At 42.7% G+C, this 11,093-nt stretch overlaps 1 protein-coding gene across 4 annotated transcripts in view; it reads right to left on the bottom strand.

Moving 5' to 3' along the window:
* Positions 1 to 3,627: 3,627 nt before the first annotated feature.
* Positions 3,628 to 11,093, bottom strand: part of LOC115083957 — a 53,707-nt gene continuing 46,241 nt past the window's right edge. For all 4 annotated transcript variants that reach the window (XM_029588133.1, XM_029588131.1, XM_029588134.1 and 1 more), the window contains 2 exons: positions 6,611 to 6,717; positions 3,628 to 5,633 (listed from right to left, as the gene is read on the bottom strand). In XM_029588133.1, the coding sequence (XP_029443993.1) occupies positions 3,990 to 5,633; positions 6,611 to 6,697 (1,731 nt within the window). In that variant the 5' untranslated portion in view covers positions 6,698 to 6,717 and the 3' untranslated portion in view covers positions 3,628 to 3,989. The remainder of the gene's footprint in view (positions 5,634 to 6,610; positions 6,718 to 11,093) is intronic.

Below are 11,093 nucleotides of genomic sequence, written 5' to 3'. Positions count from 1 at the left end.
GGAAGGAGTAGATTTCAGGAAGCTTGAACAGTGGTCGAAGATATGGCAGCTGGGATTCAATGCCAAGAAGTAAAGAGTCATGCTTCTGGGGTGTGGTAATCTAAAAGAGCTGAATATAATTAGGGAGTGAAAGACTGTTGTGCACAGACCAAGAGAGGGACCTTGGGATGATAGTATCTAGCGATCTGAAGACAGTGAAGCAATATGAGAAGGTGATAGCTAAAGCCAGAAGAATGCTTGGCTGCATAGAGAGAATAACCAGTAAGAAAAAAAAAAGAGATGATAATGCTCTTGTACAGGTCTTTGGTGAGGACTCACCTGGAGTACTGTGCTCAGTTCTGGAGACTAAATCTCAAAAAGGGTTAAAGACAAAATGGAGGTGGTTCAGAGAAGGGTGACCACAATAGAATAGGGTCTCCATCAAATGACTTAAGAGGAGAGGCTAAAGGGCCTAAATATGTATACCCTGGAAGAGAGGAGGTGCAGGGGAGAAATGATACAGACCTTCATGTACATGAAAGGTTTTAATGATGCACGATCTTCAAACCTTTTCTTTTGGAAAGGAAACAGTATAGCTTGGAGGCACAAAAATGAAAATTCAGGGGGGCCAACTCAGAACCAATGTCAAGAAATATTTCTTCACGGAGAGGGTGGTGGATGCCTGGAATGCCCTTCCGGAAGAGGTGGTGAAGACAAAAACAGTCAAAGAATTCAAAGATGTATGGGATAAATACTGTTGATCCCTAAAGACTAGAGGACAGAAATGAAGAAAAGAGTGCATGGGGATAACCCATTCAGTACGGTAAATTACTACCTTTAACAGAAGCATGGGGATTACTACCCTCAACCAATAAGACGGGAACACAGGCTCCAACCTTTTCGGTCTGGAGCCCCCATGTTGGTTGATGTCTAATCCAATTCCCCTTTGTCCCCCCCTCGATGTCAAAGCGGAGAATTATGTTGCAGTTTCGTCAAAAGTATCAAGGCTTATTGACTGAGGGCAGTAATCTCCGTGTTTCTGATATGGGTAGTAACTGTTGCACCGAGCATGTTGCCCCCATGTACTCTGATATTCAGACATAAGGGAAAAAAGCACAGGACTGATTCTATGGCCAAATCCAAAGGTAAAGCAAGTCAGAATTGCCGTAATTTTCTGGAATGCTCCTCTCCTAGTAAAAATATAGCTAGCAGTAATTTTTTATGGGTTTCAGTTGCATGGTTTTTGATTGTAAATATTTCTACCCTTATCATATAGATTGGGGGTAACTGCATGGACTACCCTTAACAGAAACTTAATGTGATCTACACAGCATGATAGATATTACCATGAGAAGCTTGCTGGACAGACTGGATGGACCATTTGGTCCTTCTCTGCCGTCATTACTATGTTAAGTACCAAATCCCATTAACATATCCTGTAGATCCTTGTAAAACTGACTGTCCACAATTAGGCCTATAAATGTCAACTTAGGTCATATGATGGTCAAATACGCTTCTCTCCAGGATCACATAGCGGTCCTCATGGTCACAAAATGAGCCATGTACCCGAAAAGGGAGATTTTTATGCACAAGTATACACACACTTTTGATCTTAAAAGAAGAGGAAGCTGCAAATATCATGCTCACTGGCCACCAAGTGTGTTTCTTGTAGGAAAGCCAAACTGGCTTTCTGATTTCTGAGAAACTGTAAAATTCTAGATCTTTTTATTGGATTCAAAATCCCATGTACAGTGAGAGAGACAAAACTGTAAGTCAGACGTCAAAAATAACCAACAAACCATGGATATAATGTCATCAGATTCACAAGTGTAAAACACACTATGGACCAAAAAGACCAAAACAGCCGCTCAAAAGTATGCTTTTTTTTTTTTTTTTTTTTTTTTTAAATAAAACTCTTAATTTCCAACCTCAGCAGACCCCCATCTACCCCCTTCATATAACTATTCCCAAACAGTCACTCTCAACCCACCCAATCACACTTTAACATCATCCAAACTCACGGCTTATTACATCGGGGCCTTAAATTGTAAGCAATTTGGGGAAGGGGCTTATCACACCTAAATGCTAGAATTATTGTAAACACCAATCACCAACCCAACCTCTGTTTCCTTCTATTATCAACAACCAACCATCAAGGAAACTCCCCGATGCGTGGTAATGTGCGGTTGCTATATCTGAGGGAAGCCTTTGTGATACCCTCTTTCAAGAGCTACCGGCTTTATTTTTCAAATATTCTATTTTTTATTTTTCTTCTGTAACAGAATGAAGGTGCCATTCATTTGAAACGGATGTTATAAGAAAAGCTCGAAAAAATACTGTGATGGTGTTTAAACCGCAAAGCGGTGAAGAAATTTGAACCCATAGGATGGTAAACAAGATTCCTCCATGGTCCCTGAAGCAGACAAGCAGTCGAAACACGGCCGGTGTCGGGCAGGCGGCTTCGACCTTATAGAAGCACAGGAGTTCGGGCAGAACCGGTAAGTATTTAAAATAAAGAGCGGGAACGCTGAATGGGTCGGGTTGACTGCCAGGGGGAGGACATTTACTTAAAATGAAAACAATGGACAAGGTTCAATGTTGAATATAAAAAAATACATGGTTACATTATAAAAACAAAGAAAAGAAAAAGAAAAAATAGAATATTTGAAGAATAAAGCCAGTAGCTTTTGAAAGAGGGTATCACAAAGGCTTCCCTCAGATATAGCAACCGCACATTACCACGCATCGGGGAGTTTCCTTGATGGTTGGTTGTAGAACTATTGTAAAAGCAATTTACATATCCAGAAGAGCTATAAATATATTATTACTGTATACTACTTATAGCACCTCCTGTTCATTATAGCCTATTGTTTCACTGCCTGTAGCTTCAATAAGCACCAATAACGAGTCTAAACGAGCCAATGCACTGAAGCAAACCTTTAACTAAAATCACGGAAATATATGGTCACAAAATACTCTGTCTCTTAGACACACAGCCAATGCCAACGACATTTTCTCTCCTCCAACTGCAGCCCTGCCCGTGTTGCATGCACAATAAGCAAACGAGAGAAATATTTTTAAAAATTGTTTAGACATGGCTATCTCCTCAGGAATTAATTACAAATGAGAATTATTTTGTTGACCTTCCAATTGCATTATCTGCATTTTTAGGCACATAAGTATTTGGACGATTGGTATTTGTGGATGTATGGATCACTCGATCCATACACCCACAAATGGCTGTTCTTTTTGCTGCATTGCTTTGGGTATATCTTTATTCAGACTGTGTTGAATATTTTCTTTTGTCTTTTTGTTTTTGACCAATATCCTGTGACTTATCTCCATTCCTGACAGTTGCCATTTGGCGAAACCTGAATATTTCTCACTTTTCGTCCCCACAAGGACCAAAACAATTTAGGGACAAATCAAGACTCCATCGATAGGCTGCAGCTGTGTGTTTGAGCTTTTAACTAGTTCTTTACTCTAACAATGTAACGGAAGGGGCTCACCCTACACTATCACATCTTGCAGTACAAACACTGCAACATAGGACTGATTCACTAAGACTTTTTTGTCCCCCCTATTCTCTGCCTATGGGAAAAGACGTTGATAAATCAGGCCTGTCATATTACAGCCACAACAGAGGGCTAAGATTTTATAAAGGTTTTATTGTTTGTCTCAAATGGAAAAGATATTACAATAAAAGAATATAAAACTGTCTCAAGGGGCTCAGTTTGTTTCTGAGTGGTGGTGCAATGAAATAAGAAACTTGGGCTAGTCCCAATTTCCTTTCAGACTGGTGGAGTCCAAGCATGCTATGGGGAAAATGTGCTTGGACTTGAAGGTGGAATTATTCCCCGTGGTTTGGATAACCTCCAAAGGCTTCATCAGCAATTGAGGCTTGAAGATGTCAACTTCTGATCCCAGTCACTGATATCCTTGCTCTGGCTGATGCAAGTCAACCAGGGCTTAAGAAGAACAAATGTCATGAAATAATCATAGTAAAATAATCACAGTCCTGGATGAAAATCTGTTTTCCTGGGATTTCTGAGCTGGTTGTTCACACCATCCCTAATTTGCTGCTTCTCCCTCTTGTTTGTGGTGCCATAGTGCTCTTCCACCAGCTCTAGCAGCTTGCTCTTCACGTTGTTTGGAATGGCCATCTTGCCGTTGGTTCCAGTGAAGTTTGCCACATGGCACCACTGCTTATACGTCTGCAGTGAAACAAGGGAACGGAACATCCAGCCTGCAAACCTTAGCAAGCTGCCCTGCGAGCCAATGAACAGCTCCCGCACCCGTTCCTTGCTGACCTTGCACATCTCGATATCTGGAAGGCAGACTATGTTCACTCGGTAAGCCAGAGAAGATCGCATCCCAAGTTTGCTTGGTTTCTTTTGGCCTGACCGTCTCACTTTGGCTGGCGTCCATGCAATATCAGCTATGTTTTTGATAGCTGGTTTCTGTGGTGTCTCATTTTTCAATGGGATATCTTCCCTCAGTGGGCTGAGATCCATCTTAATGTCCTGCTGTGGCAGAAGGATTTCTCTTTGTTCACAACTACCTTTGTACATTAGTGGTGCTCCTGCCTTCACACTGTGATCATTTACAAGTGAAGCATACACTGGATGTTCCACCCCTTCCTTCTTGAAATTCTTTTGGTTCGTAGGTCTCTTGCCTATATGGTTGAGGTCTGTATTTCTGTAAGCCACTGAACTTTGGCTCATGGAGCTCTGCTTCATACTGTGGTCTCTGGAGCTGTAACTCATGGAAGTACAGCCAGTCTTATGCTCCATGGAGCTATAATCTATGGTATTCTGATCAGTGGAGCTACAATCCGTGTTTTTGTCTATGATCTTGTGTGGTGTGGAGCTGAATCTGTTGGAATTGTGGTTTGCGAAGCTATGGTCAATGGTGGTGGTGTATGGGGTGTTATATATGGGGCTATGTGCCTTAGGTCTCTGATCTACAGAAGTATAGCCTAGAAACTTGTGATCCATTAAACTACGGTACCTGATGTTGCGGTCCATGGAACTAAGGCCCATGCTGTTGTGGCCTGTGGAGCTATGGCTCTTTGTGTTCTTGGTTTTGGAGCTTTGGCCCCTGGTACTATGATCTATAGAACTACGGACTTTGGCATTATATTTTATGGAGTTATAGCCCTTGGAGGTATATTTTGTGGTATTACGGACCTTTGCAGTGTGGATTTTGGAGCTACGAGTTTTAGTTGTGTTGACTACAGAGCTACAGCCTATGGTGTTACGGTCTATAGAGCTACGGCCCATGATGTCGAGTTTTGTGGAGTTATGGTCCATTTTGGAATAGATGTCCATGTTGTTCATGTCTATGAAGCTACGACTCACAGAGCCTTTATCCATATTTCCATAATTTGTAACACTGTGCTCCATGTTATCATCAAATGTTTTGTCCATGACACCATGATTGATCTCCTCTTCCTTCTTCACAATGATTCCTCTTTGCAATGGTTCAATGCAGGCTGAAGGCTTCTGCAGCTTCACCCGTTTATGTCTTCCCAATATAACTTTTCTCTCCTTTTTTAGTTCATTGTTAGGAGGGATAGTTCCAGGCTCTCTTCCCAGTATTTCATGTATGGCTCTTTTCCTTCTGTCCAAGTTTGTCACGAAAGGCACTGGATCCTGTAGGTTAAGAAGAGTACACTAAGGATGAGTCAAGAATTACTAAATTCAAACATGCTTACATATGCAAGCACCACTTAAATTTTAAGAGTGCAATGAGGAAATGACAGAGGTTGACACTGTCATTCCAACATTGTCCCTTGCAGTGTGCACTGTAAGTACTAATATCCTCAGCCTCTATATGGCTCATTCATATTTCGCTACTTGTTCCCTCATGGTTACCTAATGCATATGACAATGGCACAATCATTTACCTACAACAACAGCTACTGGTGGGAAGTGACACAATAAAATGTAGATGACAGAATTAGGGACTTCTACTTAAGTCTAAGCCTGGCTCTGATTCAGGCTTTTACAATGCTCAGTTTGGCTTAACTTTCCCAGCGTCTGAGGCTCTGGTACAGCTTTATGTACCATTCTCTGTATGTCATCCCACATGACTTGAGACTTTCTAAAAAGTGCTCTCTTGGATGGTTCACTCTGGGATGTCTAGGATTAGAGAAGGAAATCAGGTAGTTAATCCCCAGGCCTACCTCCAGCTCGTACAGTCACCTGCTTCTGGGGAATACTAGAAAGCAGTGATCATGGCCCCCCCATGGAGAGAAGGGAGTACCGATATTGTTGAGCAGTGACATCACCTGATTGAGTAAGGGTATTTCTGTACTGGGTTTTTGGAGGGAAACAAGATTTGTGACACATAGAAAGAGGACTGTGATGGGTTTGCTGACTGAGAAGGGTGGTAAAAATAGAGGAGGGGAAAAAGTAATAAGCAGCTACAAATGAAGGCTTTATGGTACCAAATACCCAGAAGAGGCTAATTGAGCTGGAAGCCCCAATGAGCAAGAGGAAAATGATCAGTCAAAAAAAAAAACAAACTGGATTGGGGGGGGAGGGGTTCTGTGGGAAATATATAAACAGAATCAACATTGCAGTATGCAAACCTTCTCATTCTTGCTTCCAAACACTCTCATCCTCACCTGTGCTTTCTTCAGGGCCGCAGGCTGGAGCAGGTGAGTCAGGAAGAACATCTGCTGGTGTTCCATTCTAGCTATGCGCTTCTCCATCCGCTCCAAAATTGCAAGAACTGAAGTGCAGAGAGGAGAGAAAAAAAAAAAGAGACACTTACTACAGACACAGCGCTCCCAGGCGGGTGTGCGGCGTACAGTGCTGACTATCATACATTCCAGGGTCTATGCAGTAAACTTCAGCATGCTAAAATAAATAGGGAGCTAGTCAAGAAGGCCTTGCCATGCATGTTACAGAGGTCTGAAAAATGTTAGCAGGAGCAAGCAAAACTTTGCGCATCCGCACATGAAAATGAAGGAGCATCATACACAAGTAAAGGGTAACTGAGCCCACGCTAAGCAGCGCAACCTGCTTACTAAATGTAGACTTCAAAGGCTTGAGACTGAGAAGCAGTCTGAGCCTGCAAAGCTTTCTCAACTGAACGCTTGTTTTGGTTGGAGTTCACAGCTTATTTCTTTGAGCTTCGAGATGGCAGCGGTGTTTGTGGTGTTCAAAGAGGGGACAATGTCAGATTGCTTCCTGCATCTCCACCTTGCAATCAATCACTTCTTTTCCCCACCCTTTGGAGATCCTTATTGACACACAAGGCAGATCATTCCAAACATGCACTAAAGTCAATTTTTCTGCTCTCTTGGAACTCTCCACTCTTCTTTGACCTCGTCTCCTGGAAGATACTAGCTCTCCCACTTTTCCTCTGCACTGACAAATAACCCCTAAGTGCCAGGTTTATTTGTATACTGCTTTGGACATTAGCGGGAACCATCAAGAGTAAAAGAACTGAGCAAGCCGCGCTTAGCGTGCCCTCGGTAATTTAACATGCTCACACTGTTCAGCTGATACATTTGGAAGTTTCCGTGTCTGAAAAAAAACCATGAGTATGCTACTTCTGACCATTTTTACTGTGAGCATGCAAAATCTTTTTGCATCACTCTTTTTAACGAGCCTGTTAAATGTTTTTATGAACCCATGTTAAAATTGGTTTTGCACTAATTTTATCACATGGGCCCCTTAGGGAAAGCTAGAAATCACCTAGGGTCTGTGGTACTGCAGCAAGAAATAAACTGGGCAGCTGAGATGAACCTTGGAGTCCTTTATCCGCCATCATAGTCTATGTTTCTATGAATCACGGAGGTTTTTTTTTTTTAACGTACAGCAGTGCGTAGTAGAAGTGATAAAAGCCCAGGGGTCTATTATTTCAAAAACCTGCAGAGCAGATAAAACTAGCAGGTAGATTTGGAAACAAGGAGAAGGCAGATATCTAACAAGTCCTAGCTTCTGTAGTGGGCAAAGCTATGGAAACATTACTAAAAAGAGAGTTTAACAAATCCTTTCAGACAAGCCGATTGAGCTTTTTTAAGGAGGTGTGGTGGGCTGTGCTTATTTGTGTCTTCAGTACAGCTTTTCATACTGTTCCACAGAGAGAAGGACTGGTAAGCAAGCTGGATGGCATGGGGGGAGGACAGGGAGCCACTAGCTGGATGAGGAACTGGTTGAGCAACCAAACTCAAGAGATTGGAGGTCAACGGAGTCCGTTCTGATGAAGGTAAAGTGACCAGTGGGGTACCTCAGGGCTTCATGCTAGGGCCAGTTCTTTCCAATATCTTTATTATTAGTGACATTACAAAGGGGCCGAAGGAAAAATATGCTCGATAACTGATGATACAAAGATCTGTAACAGCATCAAGCACAGTGTGTGTTTAATTAGAAGCTGGCAACTAAGGTAAGGACGATATTTATTATAGACCTTTGATATTCCACCTTTTTCCCAAACTTGGTTTCAAGGCAGATTACAATCAATTTAAATGAACAAAGGCATTGGAAGAGCTTATTTTCAATTACAGTAGCAGCTGAAGCTGCATAAATGTGGTGAACAGGAGAAGAATGTTGAGTGAAGTGGAGGCGAAAGAGGGAACATTTGATTTTGGAATGATCACTGAACTAAGGAAAAAGTCGATCATTTCCCTTTGGCTAGGCGGTAGGTGGAAGCTGTAACCCCTCCCCTTGTGGGATTCTCTTATACTGTACGCTTTTTTTTTTTTATGTTGAGGGCAGGAATTGTTGGGATTGACTGATGAAGGGGGTAGTTGGCAGGTTAGAAGAAGCTGCTCATTCAGGCAGAAAATGATCCGGGGACTTTCTGACTTACAAGATCAGCTTGTTACCTCTTTCCCTCCCGCCTGAAGAGTTTCCAGCAGGTGGGGAGGCGGGCACCCAGATATCCTAAGGCAGACTCCAAGGGATGGCGAGAAAAAGCGGCCACCTTGCAGCCCATCGCCACCGGCGCACCGAAGCCGCACGCTCCTTCTAGCAAGTTTTATTTGCCTGCTGGAATGAGGAAAAAAATAAAGGAGGAAAGTGAATTTGGCCCCCTTCTGCCTCTATACCCACTGAAAGACTGACGGACCAACACCTCATCTGAAGAGACTACTGTGGGAGAAACAGGTGAGGTTTCCCTTAGTGTGGTGAGTGTACTCCTCCACCGCTGCCTTAACAGGCACATCCTGGTGAAGCTGGACATTCAACAGCTGCTATTACTGATGTGCCTGGGATTCCTGTTGTGTCTTCTTAAGGGACTTTCTCAAAGGGAATTCTCTGCAACCCACTTGTTCCCTATATCTCCAGGTGGTGCATTGTCCTTTCGCACCGAGGATATCTCCGCAAGGCCTACTGCCCAGGAGGGAAGGATTAGGTCGGCCGTCAAATTTTTTCATTCGATTATTAGGAATGTAGATAGCTGGGTGGCTGGTGGGCGTGAGGATCGCCTGGTAACATGCCTACCAGCTGCAAAGTTGGCGGACCTCACGTGTCACCTAGATAGGATTTTAGACAGTGCTGGGGAGGAGCCGGCTGTCGTGGTACACGTGGGCACCAACGACATAGGAAAATGTGGGAGGGAGGTTCTGGAAGCCAAATTTAGGCTCTTAGGTAGAAAGCTTAAATCCAGAACCTCCAGGGTAGCATTCTCTGAAATGCTCCCTGTTCCACACGCAGGTCACCAGAGGCAGGCAGAGCTCCAGAGTCTCAATGCATGGATGAGACGATGGTGCAAGGAAGAGGGATTCAGTTTTGTTAGGAACTGGGGAACCTTTTGGGGAAGGGGAAGTCTCTTCCGAAGGGATGGGCTCCACCTTAACCAGGGTGGAACCAGACTGCTGGCGCTAACCTTTAAAAAGGAGATAGAGCAGTTTTTAAACTAGTACAAAGGGGAAAGCCAACAGTCACTCAGCAGCGCATGGTTCGGAGAGAGGTATCTTCAAAGGATACTAACGATGCATTAGAATTAGGGCATCCCAACAGTGAGGTTCCAATAATTAGAAAAGTAGTCCAAGTGCCTGTTACTAAAAACTCACCTGAGCTAAAAAATTCTAACTTATCCCTATCAATTAAAAAGCAGAATAAAAATACAAACAAAAAAACAAGCTTTGAAATGTTTGTATGCTAATGCCAGAAGTCTAAGAAGTAAGATGGGAGAATTAGAATGTATAGCAGTGAATGATGACAGACTTAATTGGCATCTTAGAGACATGGTGGAAAGAGGATAACCAATGGGACAGTGCTATATCGGGGTACAAATTATATTGCAATGACAGAGAGGAGCACCCGGGAGGCAGTGTGGCGCTTTATGTCCGGGATGGCATAGAGTCCAACAGGATAAACATCCTGCATGAGACTAAATGCACAATTAAATCTTTATGGGTAGAAATCCCTTGTGTGTTGGGGGAAGACTATAGTGATAGGGGTATACTACCGTCCACCTGGTCAAGATGGTGAGACGGACAATGAAATGCTAAGAGAAATTAGGGAAGCTAACGAAATTGGTAGTGTGGTAATAATGGGAGACTTCAATTACCCCAATATTGACTGGGTAAATGTATCAAACAGTACATGCTAGAGAGATAAAGTTCTTGGATGGAATAAATGACAGTTTTATGGAGCAATTGGTTCAGGAACAGACGAGAGAGGGAGCAATTTTAGATCTAATTCTCAGTGGAGCACAGGATTTGGTGAGAGAGGTAACTGTGATGGGGCCGCTTGGCAATAGTGATCATAATATGATCAAATTTGAATTAATGACTGGAAAGGGGACAGTAAGCAAATCCACGGCTCTCGTGCTAAACTTTCAAAAGGGAAACTTTGATAAAATGAGAAAAATTGTTAGAAAAAAAACAAAGCAGCAGCTACAAAGGTAAAAAATGTGCAAGAGGCATGGTCATTGTTAAAAAATACCATCCTAGAAGCACAGTCCAGATGTATTCCACACATTAAAAAAGGTGGAAAGAAGGCAAACGATTACTGGCATGGTTAAAAGGGGAGGTGAAAGAAGCTATTTTAGCCAAAACATCTTCATTCAAAAGATGGTTAAAGTAAATCCATTTCGAACTTATTTATGTGCCTATTTGTAAACCATTGTGATGGTATACCACTAAATGACGG

This window comes from Rhinatrema bivittatum, chromosome 2, assembly GCF_901001135.1.
Source record: "Rhinatrema bivittatum chromosome 2, aRhiBiv1.1, whole genome shotgun sequence".
Taxonomy (NCBI): Eukaryota; Metazoa; Chordata; class Amphibia; order Gymnophiona; family Rhinatrematidae; genus Rhinatrema; species Rhinatrema bivittatum.
This window is presented reverse-complemented; position numbering and strand designations above follow the sequence as displayed.